Source organism: Lepisma saccharinum, chromosome 5 (genome assembly GCF_977018435.1).
Source record: "Lepisma saccharinum chromosome 5, izLepSacc3.1, whole genome shotgun sequence".
Classification (NCBI taxonomy): Eukaryota; Metazoa; Arthropoda; class Insecta; order Zygentoma; family Lepismatidae; genus Lepisma; species Lepisma saccharinum.
Genome location: NC_139233.1, coordinates 58,443,280 through 58,468,907, shown reverse-complemented (window position 1 = coordinate 58,468,907; position 25,628 = coordinate 58,443,280). Strand labels below are relative to the sequence as shown.

At 37.3% G+C, this 25,628-nt stretch overlaps 1 protein-coding gene across 1 annotated transcript in view; it reads right to left on the bottom strand.

Annotated features, from left to right (window-relative positions):
• Positions 1-25,628, bottom strand: part of LOC145988042 (uncharacterized) — a 135,204-nt gene that overhangs the window by 13,370 nt on the left and 96,206 nt on the right. The window contains exons 4-5 of the mRNA XM_083122879.1: positions 13,664-13,797; positions 10,333-10,582 (exon numbers count right to left, since the gene is read on the bottom strand). Coding sequence (XP_082979005.1) covers positions 10,333-10,582; positions 13,664-13,797 — 384 coding nt within the window. The remainder of the gene's footprint in view (positions 1-10,332; positions 10,583-13,663; positions 13,798-25,628) is intronic.

Sequence of the window (25,628 nt, the reverse complement as noted above, 5' to 3'; positions counted from 1 at the left end):
TTTCATTTCATGAAACCATTGAAAATAAATTTTAATGCACTTTAGATTGTCTACGTAGTCTATGTAAACTACAACCGAATGTAATCTACGCGTAGATTTAGAGTAGACAACGCATGTAGACGTAAACTTATAGTCTACGGCACATCACTGCGCCTTAGACAGCACTGACACGGCGCGGGACAAAAAATGGTTAGTATTTTACTAAAATGTATGAGTTTCAATTTTGTGTCGTGCCTTGGATTGAGTTGCTATTTTAAGTCCACTTTATGCACAGTAAGGCTAATCGGGACTGGACCTACAGTTTAAAGTGGGATCCGAACCACTATGTGCCTCCACCGGGTATCGAACCCGGGACCCCTTGATTACAAGGCGAGGACGCTACCACTGCGCCATCGGGGAGGCCCTTGTGTCGTGCCTGTTCACTCTCTTCCCTTACTTTTTTAATGTCTTTCACTCTCTCTCCACTCTATCACTCTAAACACTCTTTTTCTTCTCTCTCTATCGCTCGCTTTTACTATTTCTGTCTTCTCTCTCACTTTCTATTTCTCTACTCACCCTTTCTCACTCTATTGTGCGACAGATGTCAGTATCACTGAGCGAATAGTAAGGAGAAGAGTGACGTTCACTTCCATCTCAATCCTTTTCTCCTTTCATGCAAGATCCGATAGCCAATCTCTGGGCATAAACACAGTTTTCGCTTAGAGTGAGCAGGCAGAACAATTTGGGCGAGTTTCTGAAAAAGAAGTAGCATCTATCTTCGTTGTAGAACAACACCACAACATCCTACAACATTTTTACTGGGAACATGTCTCCCTCAAGACCGATGGTTACCCACCCTGTCCCTCAACACCCCCTGAACCTTTTTAGGCAAGTTTTGATTGAACGCAGCAATGTTTTTTTTCTGTACGAACTCTGATTCCTCCAAGCACATATTCACGTGGATAAAAGGGTTCTCAGTAAAGAAACTGTGAATTTTACTGATTAAAGATGAAATGAATCGGCAGGTGTAAGAAGGAAATGAATCCCAGACCTTACAGGTTTTTTTATTTCCCACAAATTTATTTTTTGGACTTATTCCCTTCTTAAACCTGCCGATTCAAATATGTATGGATTATTATTTCAATAATTATGCCACGTTATTTTAGCTCACATTTTCCATATCCCTATCACTAAAATCAGTATATATCTTCACAACGAGCAATGTAGAAAGATATTATGCTCACTGCACGATACAAGTTGCATAAAAAAAAGTAAAGCCACAGGCACATACTGGGTGTGCAGGTACGGTGTCACTTCGTCATAGTGAATGTGATCCAGCATCAAGCTCACCACCAGGGTTACCATAGGTACCGATTCACTAATGGATGGGTGAGTCACAGAAGCACTTTATGAAGGGACATTGACGGAGAAGTTCCTTGTATTTTTTTTTACAACATCCGAAGTATGTTCAAAGAGGCTTCTGAAGAGTATGTTGCCATGGCTAGGTGAGGGTGTACTCACAGTGAAGCAAAACTCATGTTCAACCAACTATTCTACATGAGAAATTATTGAGTCTTGCCTGAGTTTGATATTTTTGTTTTAAGTCCACTTTATGAACAGGAAGGCTAATCGGGACTGGGCCTACAGTTTAAAGTGGGATCCGAATCACTTGTGCCGCCACCGGGTATCGAACCCGCTACCTCTTGATTACAAGGCTATAACGTTACCACTACGCCATCGGAAATGCTCTTGAGCTATGTAAATAAGTATTTTATTATGACGATTTCTCATTTATAATAGTGCCAGAATCACCACAGATTAAAAGGCAGAGGAAGAGAATAAAACATCGAAAAGAAAAAATAGAAAATGCAAAAGAGGCACAAACACAGAGTCAGAGAGAGGGAGGGAGGAAGAGAGAGAGAGAAAGAGATGAAGGAAGGAAGGAGGAACGAGCTCGAGAGAGAAAAGGGGGAAAAAACTTGGCAGCTGTGAACACTGAAATATTTGCTTCACCCTTGGACGCACGCGAACAAAATTCACCGGTGACGCTCATTACTTCTTACTGGCTCTAAAGTGATTTCCAACGCCTGCGATTGGCTGCTTTAGAGACAAGAAAGCGCCTTTATCAAATGTGAGTATCGGTGAGTGAATAGGAAGGAGAAGATTCAAGAAAGCACGCTTCAACCAAAGAAACCAGCCATAGATCCTCCGCTGACAACTGGACATCGGACAGCACATGGGCGTCCCAGCGCGTGAACATCAGGACTGGACAGAAGATCGATGTGGAATGTCTTCTTCAAAGACAAACCCACGTACGTTCACCTTTAGATCCACCAATGGTAGGGAAAGATGAAGAAAGAGATTATTCTGTGTAACATTAAAAAAATATATATATATATAAGTTGTTCAGTGTTAGTGCATGTTTTCAGCCATAATTGATTTTCATAATTCATTTCATTCTTGAAATTGGTTAGATGGCAGATTAGAAGAGCAGATATCTTGATTCATAATGTAAGTTTTAAGGAAAGTAGTAAATTGCAAATTGACGTCTATCATTCCAAATCAAACTGACATGTGTGTGCATTAGTGTCAGTTGATCTTTGTCTACACTCTGTCCCGGGAAACTCTAAAGCAAGTGAATGTAAAAAAGTCCTCTGCGCAAGTAAGACTATAGGGGACTCGGCCAATGAACGCACGAGAGAGGAAGTGATTGAATGTCGCGAAAAAAGCGTCTGCAGCTAGCAGTTTGCAGCAGCGCCCACTGCTTTACTCCGTCCACTCGCTTTCTCCCCTTCTGCGCCGTTGTGCGCGGCCTTACTCCACATATTCACGAACATAGTACTATAGATAACGACATAACTCATGATGCTTTTAATAGTATGTATTGGAATCGGTCTGGAGGCTTAAAATGAAACTCGTGATTATAAAAAAATAATGGTTCTTGCAGCTCATATTTATGTCGAGGAAATTTATCAGGGTCACATTATGCATTTTGCCCTCATCTCCCGCGATAATTTACACTGAAGAAAGTACAAAACCACATTCGTATATCGCGAAATTTTCAGCATTATCCGAATGAACTTGGCTAGTAAGCACTTTCAACTTTGTAGAAACTTCTGCCACCAACTTCTGGTGGTGTATCAGTTGTATAAATTACAAAAATAAAACAATGTTAATGTCAACTTACTGACAGCATTGTGTGTAGAATTTCTTTTAAGCCTAGAGTTAGCAACACTAGTTTCTGATGGTAATTTGTTGCCTGATGATTCCAATATGTGCATCAAGATTTTTGACATTTTTAACTGACATTTATATGCTATCCACAACAACCTTCATCAACATTTTTCTCATACATTTATTGTACAAAATTCTCGATCAAACACTATATACTAATACGTTTAATTACATGTAGTACATAGTACATGGAGTGCATTATGTATCAGTATATATTTTCAAAATAATACCTGTTGTTTCATTTAAGTAGTATTTAGGTCAGTACGAAATGACTAGAATGGGTAGCCTGCTATTGGAACGTGATTGAACTTTCTAACCAACCCTCGTATATGCGCAGTTCTGCGGTAAGAAGAAGACTACAACCGCCTTTCTTTCCGCTTGGAGCCGCACGCACTGCCAGACCGTTCCGACGCACAGACCATCCGTGCATCACTTTTAGGAGACCCGAACGTCCAATAACTCAGGGCACAGTCTCTTTCGAAATATCTCGCTACGGATGCGGGATGTTTTCTTAAGAGATGGCCTAAGAGATACGTTCGGGAAAGGCCTATTCAGTGCTATCCAGTAACCAAAGAAAGGATACAAGCTTTGTGCCATTAATCTGACTACAACGAACGTGGATAAAAGAAGTTTAGGAAGCACTAGCTGGGTCAAGAGAGCTCTATCCGAAGAACAGGAGGTTGGAGCTTCGTTAACGACACTAGGTGTGCAACTATCTAAATGAATAAGGTAGATGAACCAAAGGTGGCCCTAGTTAAGTTTATAGGGCAATTTACAAATTTGTAATGAGAGATAAATTTCTGAAATTAAAAGATGTCTAGTGCTTCTTCTGTTAACAAACCATGCGTTTCGCGTGAACACCTTTTCTTTAGTCTTCTTCAGGTGAACAAATTTCCGCATATAAAGACGAGATGTTCTCTCCAAATATATTAGAATACTTTAAAAACGATGCAGTTTTAATTAACAACGTTGTAAAAAATATATATTTTGCAACATTACTTGTAACTTTATTTAAAAAAAAAGGGATTAGAAGAAGGTTACATCTGTTCCGAAGGTGGCCCACGGCTTATAGTTGCCTTAGAAAATGATGCTTGTGCTCAAGAAAACATATTTATTCATGTTCATTCACGTTTCTACACAATGTTATTAGATACAATTGTTGGTGTCAAACGTTTGATCGTTGACATGTACAGTGAAGACTAATAGTCGACCTCCGTGGAGAACTGGTCTGCACAGTCCCTACAACGCCAGGGGTACCACAATAACTTAAATAAAATGGCTGCTGGAAGACCAAGACAGTTGGTTTTCTGCATGGTGCACCTGAGGGGGACTGGATACATTAATGTAGTGCCATTATATTAAATACTAATATGATTTTCGTAAAGTGGGCCACCTTTGGAACGCGGGCTACGTTCACCTATCATCTTAGTTAATGATTCACTTAACTATATCACCACCGAACCTAAAACAAAGCCAATGTTAGTCGAGTGCTCTGTTCGAAGTTAATATATAAAATTCGGAACATTTCATGAGCTTACTTAGTTTTGAATGTTACTGCCAATGGTTCTCTACTAGCACATATAGCAATGTTATTTAGACTTCATCCATTGCGTAGTGCTTCTTCTGTTAACAAGCCGTGCGTTTCGAGTGAACACCTTTTCTTTAGTCTTCCTCAGGTGAACACATTTCCGCATATAAAGACGAGAGAAGAGATGTTCTCTTCAAATATATTAGAATACTTTTAAAACGATGCAGTAAAAAAAATTGATCAAGTCTGATTAAGATTGCACGCTACTTCAGAGTATTATATTTTCAAGCTTGGAAATGTTCCTGAACGTTATTGTCAGCTCAATTCAAATTTATTCATTACAATAATAAAAAAATGGTAATATCTGAAGGATAATTACAAACTAAAAGTCCAATTCTGTTTACAATACTTGTGCAGGGTGTTGTAGTGTTCGTAGTATATTTTGAAAGACACAGTGTAAGAGAAGAAGTGTCATCTGTTGGCAAACAGTAGGGAAAGAATGTCATTTGTGTATCAATATTTGACTATGACTCGTAACAAATGACATCCGCATCGCACCTTATATTCTGCGAATCGGAAAACGAAGCTGTCCACTTCTCTCACCAGATTTCGGAAAGGGTAGCTCTGGTACGCTGATTCACGTTCTATTCTGAAGATTTTTTACTTGATATCCCCGCAAGATGAAAACAGTAGCCACCAGATCATGTGAAGTAGGCGACCAAGAGATGTCAGCATATGATGACAAACAATACAGCAATCATAGCTGCAGTCTTCCATTACGTGACCGTACAACTTTGAGTGGCAGTAACCTTTCAATGGTATTCGCCACTTTAAGGACTAAATAAATGGCATTTGTTTCCTTGCATTTTTGTATTTCAAAAATGATATGTATATTCCCGCAGCCTACATTTAGAGTTCTCAAACTATCATGATTTTAATAACATTCACACAGAAGGCCAGGATATACAGGTACAAGTTCTAGGGTCATTGAAAAAAGTAGTTAAACACAAACTGACAGAAAATGTGGAAAACTTCTTTACTCTGTTGGAAATATACGTGTACAGAATTAGATGTTGTGAAAGAAGCAAATTTTCCGACATCCTTTCAGCGCAAAAAAAATGATTGTTGCGTACTACTGATGCTTCAAAACAAGATCTGTGCGCTTCTGCGTTCCCGGTAGTAATTTCCCGCTTGCGGTAGTTGAGGAGGAAGGGATAACATTTACAACACAAATAAGGTGACTTTTCACGTATTGTGGTGGCAACATTTGCTTCTAATTTGAAAGTAAAGGAACGGCGTACATACATCAACACTCGTCCGTACCGAACAAGACACGGAAGATTACTTTTCATGCCCACCTTAAATATTCAAATATGCATAAAATAACAGCTGGTTTATGTTCTATATCCCTTACAAGCCCCTTTTATATCAGTATGGCATACAAGCATCATAAAGCTAATATTCTCAAGGAGGGCAAAATTGATCCTCTATTAGCTATACACAAAAGTTTATACACACGCACATGAACAAGACACATCTCAAACCCGACACAAGATTATCCTGGCTGTGAATCCAGGCTCCAGAGGCTCGTCAGCCGACAAAAAAGACGCTCAGGGTGTACTACGTGGAGGAGAGATTGGCATTTCTATTGTTCTAAGGTCATCCCATATCCATCCATGTATATGTGTCTGTATATATGTACATACATACAGTATATGTATACATATACACACGTATATACGTATATGTGTGTGTGTATAATAACATAAACTTTTGGCTTATTAAAACTCTGTTATTAACAATTTTCGGGCTTCTCGCGGAATGCCAATCAGGGAGAAAAAGTAAAATCGGAAGTTTGCAGGGAAAAGGCACGACACAGGGTAATCATCCTATCAGGAGCACAGAGAAAGTTCCCTCAAGGAGTAATCGATTGAACAATTATAAGTCTCATGAGCCAAGGATTCTACAAGATAATTGCTTGCTTCGGCCTTCTGCGGATTAACCTTCCGGTGAGGGAGGAGCGGGTAATTGCGTTCGGTCTTTGTTCCTCGGCGATTTCCCGCTCGCGAGTCAGGGATTGTCTAAAATCCGCTTTGGATCAGCTGAAGGACCAGCAGAGCAAGGGTTAGCTCAATGTAAGGGCATCTCATCTTCTTTTCTCCGTTCTTTGTGCTATCTTCTAAATCCTTCGGAAATAAATGTAATATATACACTGTGCTCTCGTGATGCTCCAGAAATAATTATTTGCTCGCTGCACTCATGCTTCTGAAACTGATGTTATCCATTTATTATACTTTTAGATGCTTCTGAAACTAATGTTACGTACGTATATACTATACTTTTTGGTGCTTCTGAAACTGTTATCCATTTACTATACCTCATGCTTCCGAAATTAATGTTATCCATTTACTTTGCTTTTTGATGCTTCTGAAACTAATGTTATCCAATTACTTTGCCTTTTGATGCTTCCAAAATAATTGTCATCCATGCATTGTTGCTTTTTGGTTCCTAGGTTAAATGTTTTCCATCTATTGCCTTTTCATCTTGGAAAGTAAATGTTATTAATGCTCGGTGCTTTGTTCATGATATAAAAATCTGGCATCTTCACACTGTTCTCTTGCTGATTCAGAAATCGTTATCCGAATTTTGTGCTTCATTTAGCTTCGGAAATAAATCGTTTCCGTTAATTGCACTATCCTTTGAATATAACTTGGGCATCTTGTGATATTTAAAAACGTATTGTCTTTCCTTCACCGTGTGTTTTGATGCTTCCGAAATCAATGTTATACATTCTTCTCACTATTTGATGATTCGGAAATGAAAATCAAATATACACAGTGCTAAATGCTACTTGATAAATATTTCTTATCCATTCGATGCTTTTTGGTCCTTCGGAAATAATTGTTATTCACTCACTGTTTCTTTTGGATGCTTGAAAATATATGTTATTAATACTCCATGCTTTCTTGAATTTTCAAATGTAAATACCATTTGGACACTGTGATATCCTGATGATTCAATAATAATTTATATCAATTTGCTATCTCGTTCATGCTTTGGAAATAATTGTTCTATCTTCGATGCTCTCTCATGCTTCATAAATAATGTCATTCATTCACTGTTCTTTTCGATATTTCAGAAATATATGTTATCTATGCACTGGTGCTTTGAAATAAATTTAAATAAGTTGTTGTTGGGGAGAGCAGAGAGGTTTTGAAGGCTGATGCTAGAATCTATACGCCACAGATATATATTTTTTTGGAAACATTTCGAAGTATGTCCGTTTTTCAGTTTTTTTTCCTCAGAAGTGCGGTATTTCAATGTACCAGTACAACTGTAAGGAAATTAATTTATCCAAAGCATTGCCGTTTGGAATAAGGCAAGTAAAGAGAATACCACTAAAAATCTTTCTTTACAATCTAAGTAAAATCAACACAGTAAGAATTTTATTAATTTGGTTGCAATAATGGGGTTCATAAAATCTTAAAATCATGTAATTATTTTTGAACAATACATAAATACCTTCATACACTTAATAGTAGACCCAGAGCTTCAAACATTTTGCAGAATTAATAATTATTATTCTCTAATTTCACATCAAAATTTAAAAAAATATATAATTTGAATCTTCCCTCGCAACAGGGTTAACGAAGTGGTTAGTTGCAAAGAAACTCCTGAGCTGTCGAAGTTTGGAAATTTTTTCGGTATTAAACCCTTTATCTTTCCATCAAAACGGTTAACATAAAAATTACTCAAAATAGATTCGTTTGTAATAGTAAGACAATACTTAGTTGTCAATTTCAACAAGTATGCCCAGGTATCTACTTCAATGTACCCCCAAAAGGGGTCGGAAGACTGGCGGATACCACTCACTCGACCAATAGACATCCACTGCATAGCAAACAAGGTATAACTAGATAAAGAAATGCTCTTTGAGCGCAAGTTTGTATGATATTTATGGGAATATATATAATGTGACTTCAGTAACGCATTAACAAAATGTACATTCTGCGCAAACACGCAATGGACGAATCAGCATGACCTTTTTAACGTTGCCTCGCTGGCTCATGGTGGGTACCTTAAATCGAGAAATTGGACACCTCATTGGACAAATATTCAAATTTCAAATACATTTATGTTGGAAACAGTGTTGAAAATTGTGTCGATAACAATGGAAGCAGAAACAGCATTTTTAACTGAATCCACTGTGGAAGGTGAGGTCAGAGTTGCTTCTTACACCCGAATTTAATTGTATTGATTTAGTTTATTTTTCTTTTCTTTTCGTCAACTTTTGGCTAATCTGTAAGATGAAGATGAATGAAGATGAGATGGAAGAAGGGGCAATCACAAACATATAGGGACGACAGAACAAGAGCTCCACAGAGGAATATACTGGCAGTGAGTCCAGTCGCCAGAGCCTCGCTATTCTACAAAATGCAGTCCAGGGTGTAATATGTGGAAGTGAGGTTGACATTTGAGTGTTTTCGGAAAGGGTCACCTCTTGCACCAAACACCTGAATTTAAACTTGACTTTTACTTTTCCGTAATGAATGTTTCCCACTTTGTACTTGCTTCTTTTTATCTCCATATCTCTTGACAAGAGTTCCCACCAGGGTCACAGCTGCCTGGGTGACCGAACACCTTGCGTGGTTGACTCTCAATCACGTATCCGAAAACTGAAAGTCCTAGAGGAGCGCCTCCCCAAAGCAAATAGGAAAATTATGCTCAAATATGAATTTTTGTATTGTATGTAGTGGTATTAAATGTGACTGTCGCCTTCTTCTTCCCCGTTCATTTTTCCGCCTCTGAAAGTTCCGGGTACGAGTCCCTGTGCATGGGTGTTCCTTTCAGTCTCTTCATAAATTCTATTTAATCATCATTCATACTCATTACTGTGCTTAGGAAAAGTATCAGAAATTACACATAACGTAAGAACAGACAAAAATACATATACTAAGTCTATGTAAAAATATTGCTTTAGATGAAAGAAAAGCTTAAATAAGTCCACTCTATGATCAGATAGGTTACACTTAAAATGAAAGTGGGATCCGAACCACTGCTCAAAGTACCTCTACTAGGGACCCCTTTATTACAATGCGACAACGTAACCACTATGCCATCTGGAGCTCCATTTTAGAAAGAAAGGAACTACAGATAGTGTGGTCTGTCAACCAAGTCTTTCAGCAGTGAATATTGAGGAAAAAGCAATGTTTTCTAGCTATATTTCAGCTGTAGCACAGTTACAGCATGACGAGTCATATCTTCAAATTGGTTTGGAACATTGTTTACGTAATGTACTGTGCATTTCAAAAATGAGTATTAATAGCATAAAAAATGTGCACTGTATCCGTTTAACTTTTCTTCTATTAGAAATTACATCCTTAGATGGTATGCAATACGGTATGATTTAGTGTAATGCTGATGTCAGTTGTCTATCTCTAAGGACACCGACGTAGACCACCCTCTCTATGTCCTACACCACAACTACTTTTAACGCGAAGGGTGCAAAATTACTAGTTCCTACACTACACTACGCTACACTACACTGTCCTAGCCAAAAACTACTTTGGAAAAAAACTGATTGTGTTTACCAATGTACTCACGGGGAGAAGCGGTCTCTTCTCGGCTTTCCAAAACGGGGGCTTTCTGGGGGCGATCCCCCTCTACACTTTCCTCATTGCTCTTCCAGTAGACGGTAGCTATGGTCGCCAGGCACTTGAGTTTCAAGTCACCCTTCTTGAAATGTTTGTGTTTGACTTTGAACTCAAGACCCAGCGTTGATGTTTCCAAGCCTTCCCTGTTGATCTCCACAATGGGGCCATGGAGGAAATTTTCGTCTGCCTGAAAGATATAAGGAGACTATATTGTAGCTTTGTTTCTTATCCGTAGCACCAAGCTTATTAAACTTAACACCACGCAAAGAAAAATAATCTGTATGTCTTTGGTATTACTATAGTTTGTTTCCAGATTCTATTTAGACAGTTTAGTTTTAAGTTCATCTTACACACAAGATTGGATTGTCCTCATAGTTCAGAGTGGGATTTGAACAATTGAAATGTGCCCACACGAAGATTCCAATCCTGGTTTACCTTCATCACAAGCCTACAACATTAACTACCACTCTATCCGTTCCAAATTTATTGGAAACTAGGTCATTTCCTAAGCCTTTACATTTCCTAAGCATTTCTACAACAATGCAGCAACAATTGATTTGTTTTCTTCTATTGTTATTCAACATCACCTACAAATGTAGGAAATCAATTACTTGCTTAGATGTGGATCATGTAAGGATTTCTATATGATAAATTTAAGTGCTATTTTGGTATTTAAGTTGTGATAACACTGCAACAATACAGCAACACTTGATTTGTTTTCTTCTATTGTTATTCTACGTCTTCTCCAAATGTAGGGAATCACCGTATTTGCTTATATCTGCACCATGGAAATATTTATAGACGGTAAGTGTTATTTTGGTGTTAAAGATATCAAAGGAACATTTTACACTGGCTCTTTGTTCGTTCCCCGTCTTTTGTATAAATCTCTTTATGCTCGTTATGATTGGGGCATTGAAACGCAATATAAAAAGTTTAATTTGTACATACTTTACGTTTGACATTGATTTGATGTAGATGATGTTCAATCTAATCCACCACAACACCAAAAATCACACATGCATTAAAAGACTAAGACCTGAATGGATTGCTTTTTTGTATTTGTGATTTATGTTACCTGTTACGTAAAAAATCTTCTCGGAGTAGAACAACCTAATTTTCACAGAATAGCCATTGGATTCGTTCAGGGCATGCACATTGTCGTCGATGGTCACGTTAATGCAAACGGACTGTATGACACCAATAGTGTCTAGTTTTTTGATACTTTAAACTTGCCAAGCTGATTTGGCATATATTATTGTCACACTCACTCCGATCTTTATATAGTATTAAATTATCTGTCAATCTAATAACAATGTATTATGTAACAATAACACTAGGCTATATTGTGCTCATTTTTAATATGATAATATTATCACTAATTAACATATTCAATTGAGAGTATTCCAGATATATTTTAATTTTTGCATAACCATTGAAACCAACTACCACTCACCATAGTAACTGCATACTTTGCAATATTTTTAGAGAGAACCTTTAAACCCAACTCCCTAATGTCATATTTTAAAAAGATTAGCCAAACGTGGCAATAAAGCAATGTAACATAAACTAAATTTAACTAATCCAAATACTCATACAACAATTAACCTAAAAGATATAAAAGTTATGTAAAATAACCAGAATATGGTAGAAAATATTGTTACAAAAATGATAAATTTCTTCATTGAGGGCAAAATCATAAGTTCTTGTATAAAAATGAAATTTGAGATCACAATCGACTTCATTTTCAAATAACTTTTAAGCTACTTTATTTTACTATGGGGCCCTAATCCCCCCATCCCCTAAATGTGCTTTCATGGCACGGTGCTATATGCAAAGGGAACGTTACCTTACTATATACATATGGTTCTGCTGATTACATAGAATATTGTTTCCCAGGACTACACTATAAATGTTTGTATCTGAAAAATCAATGAAAGCACATTCCACTGTAATTACGTCTTACTGATTTCAAATTCAATCTCTCTACGAGGAGCTCGCATAGTGTTTATGATGACGTAATCATTATTTATTCTTGCTACTTTGAACTAGAAAATTGTTTTCTTCAATTAGCCATTCAAGAAAGAACATAGAGGGCAGATATTATATTAGCAGCAACATTACCTGTAGTTACACAAAATTCTACGTAGAATTTTATATGGTCTTAGAAAATGTCCAACAATTTAAAACATATATATTTCTTGTATACTTTGAATAGTCAAAAACAGGTCTTTATGAGTAGTGTATGCCAGAAATAAGTAATTATTCGATTACACAAATAGATGTTCACCATTACTATTCTACTTATCTTTTGCTTTATTGGAAATTAAGTCCTTAGTGATATTTACTACTGTATGCTTGAATGTAATGTTGATGTTAGTTGTCTAATTATAAGGAAACCCTCTATATTTCTCTAATCATAAATATTTTTAACGTTCATTGCAAAGGTTATTAAATGTGTGTGTCTTAAACAAAAGATTGAAAAATGAAATGTGTCTTTTAATACTGGATGTGGTTAATGAATATCCCATAACTAGTACCATTAAACAATAATGTAAGCATTTGTGGCATTTTGTGATTTAATTCAAGGCTTGTGTTAGCCAGCTGAATACATTAAGCCAGGCACAATTTAGAAGCTCTCATTTGTCATGACATAATAAGGGATTTTTAAGTTGTTAATATAATTTTCCATCATAGCTTATCTCTGTGAATTGATTCCATAAGAATTCTAAATTTCCAATTGTAACCCAATTATCGATACAAAATATAATCTGGCATTTGTAGTTTAGACTTTAATTTGGTGCTAAATTTTCTCTACGCACATATGACAAGTAGAATAATTTTATTTGTTTGCTATTAATCACACTTGTCGATCCATTGCTTTTTGGAACTAAGCATATTGACCAGTTGTTGATTAATTGATTTGCTTTAATTTACTTTGAAGATGAGTGATGAGATGATGAAATTCATGAATGGACACAAACATCCATGCCCAGGCCAGGATTCCAACCCGGAACCGCTGGCGTCGTAGCGCGATGTGCTAGCCACTCCTCCACTGGGGCCTGCTTGATTTGTTAAGAGTTATGCTACTTTGAACAGGGACTGACATATTCTTGAAATTGAAATTTCCTGGTCTAACTGATTATATTTTTTACTCTGCATATTGGATAGAAATATAAAGTATGGAATTAAAGCAAAATGTAACGAGACCAAAAACACATCCACATTACACCTACACTCAATAATAACATGAATTAAAAGCAATACTTACTGGTTCCCCATTTATAAACCAAGTTAGATGGGCAGCAGGTTTAGATTTGGCTGACATACAACTCACGTTGACAGTGTCCCCTATCTGGTACCTAGGCCTCCCGCCGGTTATCTTAGGTCCTTCATCGGGTAAATCTGTAAAACGAAAAAATATATATTCACTTCGAAATAGATTTTCACAAGGGTAAAATTATATTACAGCGTCCGTTCATACTATTTGGCGATGACATTATAGTACAGCACGCGCTTTGAATGTTCAAATCATCGACTTTCTTTTTAAGGTTCTGGGTTCCAGTCACGATTACTTTGATTATACCAAAAGCTGTAGGATATCAACGTTATTATTTCCGTGTGCGCATTGGTCACAAATCATAAAAATCGCAAGCTTCTCTTTGCTTCACATTTTCATATTTCTTCTTCATACTCTCAATATTCTATATGCAAAAATGATAAAATAGGTACAGAAAAAATATTTCAAAATATGTTATGTAAGATTCCCCGAATGAGGCATATGTTTGAGCAATATAAATACCAATCCAGAATACATCAATTTGTAGGAATACATCGGCAACAAAAGAACTTGGTCATTTTAGTCAGACGTTTTCGAAGCCTTATCATGTTTGTAAACACAGTTTTAGCAAATACAAAGTGTAGGTTGTCTTCTGGTAATGCTGTAACATTACACTCATAAAAAACATGATATCTGCATAAAAGATGTACTCAAATGCAGAGAATTGCGTGATGTTCATTGTAACAAGACATACAATTTAACTCCACTTCCTTCCGTTCTGCTCTATTTCATTATGTATTTACTAGCGTATGAAACATCTCAACACAATCTTATATAATCCTCATTATGCATTTTGTTCCTTTACGTAATTGCATTACGGTGAAGCAATTCTTTAACTTGGACAGATAGAAGTAAATATTCTACTACATTTTTTCTTATTACGAAACGTCAAGTTTTCCATGTTCTCTGGTAATTACAATTGTGGCATTACTCGAGGGAAAGTCAGGATTCTCAAATTATAATCGTCTTACAACTATCCTCAATCTGATAAGGAAATGTTACCCTCTTCCCCGCCTCCGTTCGTCATCTGTTTAATTGAACTTTAACATTCATTCAGTGAGGTTCTTGCTTCTTCCTTACTGTGTGGAATTTCTCCTGGGAAAACAGAGAAGCTCAGAAAAGATTTTGACTTAGAAATAAAAAAAAACAAACTACAAAGAACTATTTCTCCTGCCTTTAATTTAAGAAATAACACGGTTGGGTTGTGGAATGTTGCATGTGATGTTGTCATGACAGCCAGGGAAAAGAAAATAAATTACAAAACTATCTCGGAATGAAAGTAGGATGAGAGAAACTGTTTAATTTTTAAAAAAAAACGTCGAAAAATAATATTTGGAGGAAGATTTCTCGTAAGTGCTAATTTTAGATCTGCCACAGTTCCAACCGAATCCATTTTGAGATTATTCTGCATGCCTTGTTTACACATATGGAACAGCTATACATTTTCACGGCACTATTCAGCACGAAAGTACATAGATATTGCAACAACAAGTGTGATTAATATTAGTGATAAGAACAAAGTAAAATTGATAAAAGGTAGAAAATGTAACGTGTAGTAGCATGTGAAACATAAGAAACTTGCATTATGCTTTGTTACAAATTTTTGTTTTCCAAATTCGTATTTCTATTTTTTGAATAGATACATACTGTGTAATACCCAGGTTATTGAATTTATATGTAATTTATTACAAACACACCTTTATTTTTTCAATGTCAAATAAGATATTATCCAAGCTCTTAGTATAAACCCCTTTAAATGGTGTTGTTCGTATAATTAATTTGTGTGTGTATGTAATTATCTTGATACTGGATAATACATCTTCCGAATTTTTGCTGTAAAGAGGGGTATAGTTGGTTTTCCCCTGAAAATATCCCTTCAGAAACGACTCTTTGTATTGTCATTGTCCAACAATGCTCATATTATCCGACAGGATACGTACGCTTCCACTGCTGTTTGGATGGTTATTTTAATTAACATTGCTTATTTGCACCATTAAGTTGCCTCGACCTGGCCTTCGTTAAATATATCACTACACCTTTCACCTGAATGGCTAAAAACAACACGGAAAATCCCTGTCAGAGCTTGAGCCTTTAATCTCTACTATAAGTTCTTGGTCAAGACTTAAATCTAGATGCAGTGGCGTGCATACAAGGTAAGCTACCGAAGCACTGCTTCGGAATGCATTTCGAATTTTGCATAGTTCCCAGGATACTTATTAGGCTCCCCGAAAGTGTCGAGAGGCAAATTGCGGAGCCCGTGAAAGACTCAAATGCCGCAAAGCAGTAGAATGCAGTGTTTTTATCAAGGCAAGCCTGCCCCTTGATGTACTATTGTTTATTTAAAAATTATATATTCAATGCTTCGGCTATCTAAGGTCACCGCACGCTACTAGATGGAAATTATAATTTTTTGAACCTGAGAAGTGTCCGCTTCTTACCTCTGTTGTAAGCTAAGTAACTGTTAATCAAATGGCTATTGAAATGAAGCAATGACCTTCAAGGTAACAGTACCTTAAAAATTACTACGAATGGTGAGTCTCGCCAACATGGTCTAGCACTTATTTTTCTGAACTCTCACATGGATCCATACATATTTTAATTTCATACTGTTTGAAACGACACAAACATTCTATGAACTTCAAATTTACACAGACTTACAAAAACTTATTCTTACCAACATACTTCAAAAGTCATTGTGTCAGAATCTCAAGTTTGCTATTTTCAGTACTGTATATTACTTATATTATCTGTGGGGTTATGATATGTATTATTTTATAAATACATGTGCAGTACAAGCCTTTGAGTGAGCCCACCCAAAGAAAATTGGAGTGCGCATTAGATTCGAGTGAATAAGGCGAATCTAATGAGCACTTCATAAAAGTTAATTTTACAACAAGTTCCATTATGAATTTTAATTTATTTCAGAATAACACTACACTGTATTTGATACAACAATGAGCTTTATTACAAATTTTAATTTAATTACATATAACATTATTATTTTTTAAAGCAAATTATATTTCAGATAAACGTGAAGGCACTTCAATTATAATACAACGTTTCATGGCCTTCAGTATGCACCCAGTAGCGGAGACTAGGGGGGGGGGCAGTTGCCCCTCACTTTTTGCCACTTTTGCTCCCGCACTATGCTAAACCTTATCTACCAAGGGAAAGTAAACTGTTTCCCCCCCCCCTTACTTCTGGCACCTTGCCCCTCAGTTTTGGAACCCAATCGTCGCCACTGTATGCACTCAATATTAAAATTTTATGATTGGTAAAATGAAAGCTTTGTCAGAATGAGATAGACGAATGATCTCATGGACAGATAAAACGACTGACTCACTGCCAAAACGAGTTTTGGTACAGATGTGTCCAGCCGTAGCACACGTGACTTTGATCACTGAGCGCAAACAACCAGAGCACTGCCACAATGGACCTCCATAGCTTCCAGTGACAATTGATCACAAATGAAAAAGAAAAAAAACACGAGAAATAATGGACAAAATGAACACCAATTAAAGCCAACAAGTAAACCTGCATGAAAAACGTTTCCATGGGCGCAATTTTCCGCAAGGCTACCCGCCCCGGAGCCCCAATCATTTTGGTGCCGAGTGGTTAAAAGGAAGTCAACACAACACACGCTGTTTAAGGGGAAACTCCCGAGACGTTTAATTTTTCAGAGCGGCGCCAGAGGTCTCCCCTCTCGCCATCTACGGTTAGCCATTGTTTTTTCAGCAACAAAAAAACAAACGAGACGACGAATTCGCCAGGGACCCTAAACTGGTGGAGCAAATGTTGAATTATTTCTGTAACAATCAGTGCACCGTGTCACCACGATTCAAGCGCATCAAACTATCGATGTACCAGGTTGCAGCCTGTGTCACGCTACCCCCTCCCCTACACCAACCCTGCAGCAACATGTAAGCTTGAGTGCTCGATTGGCAATGCATTCATTAATCGACTACAAAGCCCTAGCGCCTTCATTGACCAAGTGCAGAAATGAAATGGTGATCACAAGGGACCCACTTGCCGACATAGAGCCAACATGCAAGGCAGGCCATCATGGGGATTACAACAGCATATAATGCGCCATGCAAGAAGCTTTGGTCAATATAACGGAATGTCTAAGTGAGTGGAACAGATCTAATCATCCCCAGGAAAAACAATTTGATACTCTATATCGTGTCTACAATCAGATTCTCCATGCACTGCAAGGACAAAGTTGGTGTAAACAAAACCACGTGACTTGAGAAAAAATAGTTCCTTTCTGTGTGTTAATTCTGGCGTTAATTTGCACACGAATACATTTGTTGTAGCTGTACACCTCATAACATAAGTTCCACAATGTCCATGTTTCGGCTGTGTATAATGGTATGGCTTTATCACACGCACTATATTCCTACGCACAGCTGCCATTCGAACAACCAATAGGAATTCAGCAACGTGCATTTGTTTACGTTGACTTTGTTCTTACAGAGGACAGAAAATAGAGTATCATTTTCTCTTAAAATGTTAGTTACTGTCGCCCTGTAGATACACTACGGTGGTAAGTTAAGTGAGAAGTAAATACGGTATCATATGCTATATTCACATACATCATAATATCATTGGGAATGTACTAGGAACATGAATGTATCACCTTCCTCACATTTCCACCGATATTTTAATGAAAGTGTACCCAAGATAAACTCAAAGGAGATGTTCATAGAACATAATGTCAAACATAAAAAAATTGTCAGAATACATTTTTATATAGCTAAACTGGTTAGAATGAATCCAATTTTAAAATTATTTTATATCAGAAACACTTATAGTAATATTACTTATTGTAAGTCAAAGAGAAAATGATGTCACTTTTATTTTGCTACTACACTTTGTGAAAGGAATATAATACGTACATTTATATATTTATACTTGTCTGAAAGTTTCTCATTTTCAGAGATTTATAGGATATTCCACGAATCGTTTCAGATTCAATTTTTATTTTATTTTGCCGATCTTCGTGGCGGAGTGGTGTGCACCTTGGCATGGGTGTTCTTTGTGAGTGTCCCTTCATCAATTTCATCATATCATCACCCAACCTCATCTTCGCGATGAGCCAAAGGTGGCAGAAAAGCGAAGTAAAATAAACCGAATCAATACAGAAATTCAATATTCAAACATCTACTCTAATGCGGAAGCTACACAACAATGCAGGTACAGGATCCAGAAAATGACAATAAGGAACAGTTCTGAGGTGTAAATAAGAAGTGGACACATTTTGTCATGCTTTATTATTAGTGTTATTATTTTTAAGGTATTTGAGGGGAGTGAACCTCCAAAATCACCATCCCGGCACACTGCATATTATAACTGATTTTTATTAGTTTACGTTGCTTTTGTGACTTTTAGGTTAATCACGACAATGAGAGGCACTTACAAAACAAACACCCGCCGGCCAGAAGCTTCAGTGGATCATGAATCAACAATGTCTCACATAACAGTTGTGTTATTGGACCCAATAAATAAGCCAATAGTATCATGTAGTATTATTGTAAGCTCCAATTAATACATAAATGGTAAATCGGTTCACAAAAGGCGTGTTCCCATTTTAGTGGAAAACGTGGACTGTTTCGGCGAATGTTCTGCCAACCTCGTATGTGAAAAGCGCAAGATCAACAACATCCTGCAATCGAGAGGACACGTGTTTCAAATTACCGTCTCTCCTTCTCTAGAGAACTACCCCTCCTCAAGTTCCGCTCTGTCCTTTTTCCCCCCTCCTTCAGCGTCTGTGCCCTCCTTCGGTCCGCGAACTCAACAGAATGATTCGTCCATTGTTCCCGTAATTGTTGACGAATCGCCTTTCCTTGTCGGACAGTGTAACGGCAGGCGCATCCATTTCCAGTCTGAGTGAAAAACATTGTGTCGGTGCCCCAGTCGGAAAGCCCTCGAGACAGGAGACGCTAACTGGCAACAGTGGCGCCATCCTCCGAGCGGACTTCTGTGAAACTGGATACCCGGACAATTTGTCTCGTCACGTCCTAGATCGTCACCTTAAGAAATTCACTTTGTCCAACCAGTTGTTCTAGCAGCAAAAAGGGAACCGAACTCCGATAATAGCATCTTCAGTTGTATTGAATTTCATTTCCTGACTTTCTCAACGTTAATACAAATCGATGATGAACAGAACCAGAAATTATGAAAACTTATCTCTAAATTTTCCTGAAAATGAAAAGAAAATTACTAACAAAGTTAATTTCGATATTGAAATTTAGTTGGAATTTTGAAAAATTAGAAAGAGAGTCACGTATAAGTATATCAGGAACGGACTTCCATTTGGCATTTCAAAGATCATCATTCAAGGTAGACATCAACGGCGCCTACGTCATTATCCAAGATGGCGCCCAGCGGAGAGCACCAAGTTACAGTTATGGTATGCGCCTTGCTTACAACAAGACAGCGAGGCTGTGAGATTGGTCAAGACGTGATTTCAATATCACATTGATCCTCGAAACGTACGAAAATGAAGAAAATAACTCCTTGCAAGAGAAAGCAGCCACACAATCTCGCAGTAGCATCGATTCAACCCTAACTGAAGTGATTGTGGAAGTAATCATCTCTAGCCATCGAATTTTTTCACAGGCGCGACATGTTATGGATATACGGAAGCGAGGAAATGCTTCGAATTACTGAGTGTGAATGATGACGGATTGTCTGCCAGAAAAAGATGACGATGATAAATGTAACTACCCACCAGATTACTGCACTAGTTTATGCTGACATTATTTCTTGAAGCGGGAGCTCTACACACGGATGGTTTATTGGGTTTGGGGGCAGGGACAGTCCTGGATTTAGAACGTGTTCTGGAGGGCCACAGCACATCTTTATTCCAACACTAGGAATAACGACAGGTGGTAATATAATTTTGAGAACTACCCCTGGTGGCCGACTACACTCATCTTCGCCTTGCCTTCTGCCGGTGAATCTCCCATCATCTAAACTCAGCCATCTGAAGCATCCGTGCAACGGCATATTCATCCCATACCACGCTTCTGAAAGAACTAAATGTCCTAAATTAAAGCAACTTTACTTCTCGCTCCTAAACACCGTTGGTGAACAGTGCCTCGGATGAACTACTATGATATCTCTTCTTCAGTAACGTGCTTCGGATGGACTACTATGGTTTCTCTTACTCAGTATCAGCTGCATTAGAATTAGGACCCCAGGTCCTACGTTTCGATGCTCCAAGAACATTATAATGTCATTACTTCTTTGGTCTTTCGTCTTTCACAAATTATGGTGTGCTTTATGTGCACAGTGGTGTCCATGTAGCTTCGGAAATTGAAATGGCGATATAACGTGTGAAAACGTTTTTTGTCAGCAATGGCAAAAGCTCTTCGTGTGGCCGCCCTTTGTTTGCGTGTAGTAATTCGCTGGACACTGGTTTGCTGTAGACAATTTGTAGCACACCCCAATGGACTAACTATCTCTCTAGCCTTTTTAAACCCGAAGGTTTATAGGTGGACCAACAAAAGCCTTCCACGTGTCCCTATTCTGGGCAAAATCAATCCAATCTTTTTCATCCTTACCGATTTCCTTTAGGTTCATATCAACGTTATCCCTCCATCTTCGTCTTGGCCTTGCTACATGCTACATGTTTCACAACAATAATCCTGTACACTCTTCTTTCATCCCTTATTCGTGCCACATTGTCTGCTCACCTAATTCGTATTGGTTTAATTATTCTAATAATATCTGGACATGAATACAAATTATGCAGTTCTAAATTATGTAACCTTCTCCACTCACATGGAGAAGTATTTTAACAAGGATTCTATTTTCCAATATTCTAAATTTATATTCCTATTTTAATGATTGGAACCAAGTTTCAAATCCATATAGCACTACAGGCAAAATTACTGTTTTGTATATTTTAACTTTTAGTTTCTTAGATATTATACGAGAAGATAAAAGTTTATGAAGTAACACACATTTCCTGAATTAAGTCTGCTTTTTATTTCCTCTTTAATCGAGTGGATTGAATCTGGAGGAATCGATATCCTGATGTTCATGTGGATTAAATGTTAGGATAAACATGTTATTATGTGCAAAAGGTGCACTAGAGAATAAGAATATTACCTTATTTATTAATCATACAAAAATATAAGGGATATTGATTTTCTGTAATTAGGGTACTACTATATCTTTATGAAACTCAAATATCGAAAGGATTTTCTTGCTGAATGGGTGTGGGGTGATTTCGTCCACAAACAAAAAGCAAATATGATAAGTATATTTTCATGTTTATATTTAATGTTTCAGATGTTTCAACTCTTCACTCTGATCAACACAATTTGCACATATAGATACTAGTTTAATTCCATAACACACACCGAGCGCGAATGTTTCCTACGTTCTGTTATTCTCTTTGTTCATATTCTATACTGCTTATTTGGTATTGTTGTTTGGTAGAATTTTTAGTGTCCTCAAATTTTAGGAACCTTCTGCTGTATTTTGTATTTATACACATATAATTTTACGTAATTTCTAGATCTCTTTAGATAGTGAGTCGAGAAGACTAGCAAGCTTCTCAAGAGCAGTACTCATCTACGGCTGCATCGTAGAAAAATGATCACTTTATTTATATACCTGTATCTGATCGTATTTTTGCTTATTTTCATCTCCTGTTCCTTGCTTCAGAAGCAAATAAAGCACTTCAACCATTGGCTCTCGAAAATCCGAGCTTTAAACCAGACCAACAGTTTTTCATCCTCAGACGAATTGCATTTTGGTCGCTTCACCCCCTCTTCCCCTATCTTCCACTCGCATGCAAATCATTTGGGACTTTTGTATGCAAAACCAGTTGGTTTGCGTGAAAGTTGCCGGGGTAAAAGAGTCGCGAGAAAAAAAGAGGGGGGAGGGTAATGTAACGTTTTGTGTGCGTCAAACCCTATGTGTTACCGCCGGAATGTTTCATTACCCCGAAACCTCACTTGCGCACCTGGGGACTCGCCCGGCAAAGCCCCGGCTTACCACAGGCATGTTTGTCGACTGCCCTCCACTTCCAGAGGAATTGTGTCTCTGGCGGGACGTCCATCCGGAGATCTCGCGGAACAAGCTGGGATATTGTCAACTGTTTTGGTGAAAAGTGCTTCCTGGCATTGCGCTTGATGTAGTCGCAGTTGCATACAGACATGCAGCGTTTCAGTTACGCAGAAAGTAGTTCTTGTTTATAGATCGTGCTTGCGGACAAATTTAGTAATTTTGTCTCTGATTACGTCACTGAAATAAGTTCAGGTGTATTTTCATTGCATTCCATTGTTCGTGCATATATAACGATCATATGTTTCTTCAGTATGCCATTTCTTCTTTAAATTCCTCTCTTCTATGTTTTTCTAACATTTTCTTCGTGCAATTTTTTATAACACACATTATTATCGTCCTGAAGTTCAAGTTTCAATTCTTTTAAGTTTTTGTTCCATTTACTGTGTAATTAAGTTCAGATCTATTCAGCATTTCATTTTTTGTTTCTAAACCTATTTAACCTTGATTCTTTGATTTTGGCTCGAATAAGAGACAGAAGCTATGAAATAATATGCGCAATATTAATGTAATAAATAAATTACTACTAAAAGGGGAAATAATTTAACATTCCCCTTGTAGCTCATATTTAGAATAATTATGCGCAATATTAATGTAATAAATAAATTACTACTAAAAGGGGAAATAATTTAACATTCCCCTTGTAGCTCATATTTAGAATAATTAATGTATTTTTCTGACAAGAAACAAAAAAAATATATAATTAATATCCAGGTATTCTTAAATTTTCACAAAGTACTCTTTAAAAGTTTTGTTATTTGTTTCATTATATCTAAAGAAAGTGTGTGTTACTTTCCTCCTACATAGGGCTTGTTCTAAATTTATAAATTATCTTAAAATACTACGCCAATTTATTAATGTACTGGGAAGGAATTACATTAAGCTATTTTGACTAATGTTTAATTTTGAATGCAGATGTCACACATATAATATAATACGTTAGCTTTTGATATCATAGTAAATACGACATGGATGATCAAGTAAATCTTTATACATATTTTATCTAAAACGTATAAGGCAAATGAGCTTATATACAAGAAAGAAGGACACATGCTTTAAACTCTCATATTCTCCAACTGACGTCATCTTAGCAACTAATTATCATGCCTGGGCTCTAATTGGTTCACCTTTAAACAACTGACTTGGACAACGAAGGAAACTGGTATGAAAAGGTGTGTGTTATATTTGCAGAGCTTCTAAAATCATTGATGGTCCTTACTTTCGTCTATGACCTGTCTTGAATTTATTGAAATTATGAAAACAAAAGAATGTGTGGCGTATATCGTATACACCCTCAATGCATATCTGTGCTATTTTAACTTATTAAAATAAGAAGTTCAAAAGCATCTGGGCCAAAAGAAAACGCCTGTTCTGTATCTACAGATGTAGACGTTAGAGTGTGATTTTATACAAGAAAACTTACAAGGGACTGAAAGCTAGCAAGAGGCAGTCAAGACCTAAGCATTATTTTCTGGAAGGTGGATCTAACGTCTTCCTTTTTATGTGTTCCTTCCACATTCGATTTCGACCCTTCCCCCTCGAGTGTGTGGCTGCAGTTTACTTAAAATTCAAAATGAAACACCCTTAAATTCTAAACAGACCATCTCTTTTGGTTGGAATTGTTCTCTTGTTGGCTATAAATATCGGGGGAGACCCAAGTCCCCATCTTGCTCAGGTTACGGTCTACAGAAATCAAGATATTCTGGAGCGGAGAGAGGATTTCAGGGGTGAATAAGATTGCTACAAGCATCAGAGTGTGATTTTCCTTCCTGCATCTAAGAGAGAATTTTCTTGCAGGCTAAAGATTCACAGGATTGTCAATTGCAAGCATTTTCCGCAATTGCTTCGTTGGGGGGGGGGAAATGGTTTTATGGAATTGCTTGGGGAATGAAGCAATACAGTTCCGGAAAATGTGTTCGGAATTTATCGGGAAACGGTACTTTGGTTTTAAGTGGATCTTTCCTGTGCACATGAGAATATGTGGGTAGCACTTGCATTCATAGGAATATTAGTTAAATCTCTCAATGTTATTACAGAACGTCTGGTTAAATGCATTCTTTAGCACGCAACAATATGTATATGTATATTTGTCTAATTTGTAAAATGGTTCTTTTAAGTCCATTTATGCACAGAAAGGCTAATGGGGACTGGACCTATAGTTTAAGTGATATCCGAACCACTGTGTGTCTCCATCGCGTATCGGAACCTCTAGAGTGTTCCTGGGAGGAGAGGCAGTCAGAGAGAGATGTAAATAATATACGCATATTTACACACACACACACACACACACACCATCACACACACACACACACACAGAAACACACCTGAGAGCGAGACAACTAGGTAATCTAGCGAGTCGAGTACTAGGATTAGGATTTCACTACTGACGCCTCAGGTTCGAGTCTTGGCGTGGCCTCATGGGTGTTATCTTGCGAGTTACCCTGTATCAGTTTCATCTAATCGTAATCAGCATAATCGCTATTAACCAAAGTTATGTTAAGGCAGATATTTGGCTTTAAAATACGTGAAGCAACACATGAGTGAAGACAGTTACAAAATACTAAACCGCATAATCGATATTCATCCCCTGGAATTATTAGAATAATTACATCAAGAAGACTTCGTTTGGCATGCACCATGAATGGGAAAGGATAGAGAAGGTTATAGATTCCATGTCGGGAAACATAGTGGTAAGAGACCTGTGCGAAGATCGAGACGAAGATGGGATGGCAATGTTAAGATGGCCTGAAGGAAATTGGTAAGAATGGTCAAGAGTGTTAATCTTGCACAGAGTAAAGAGAGATGCTAGACATAT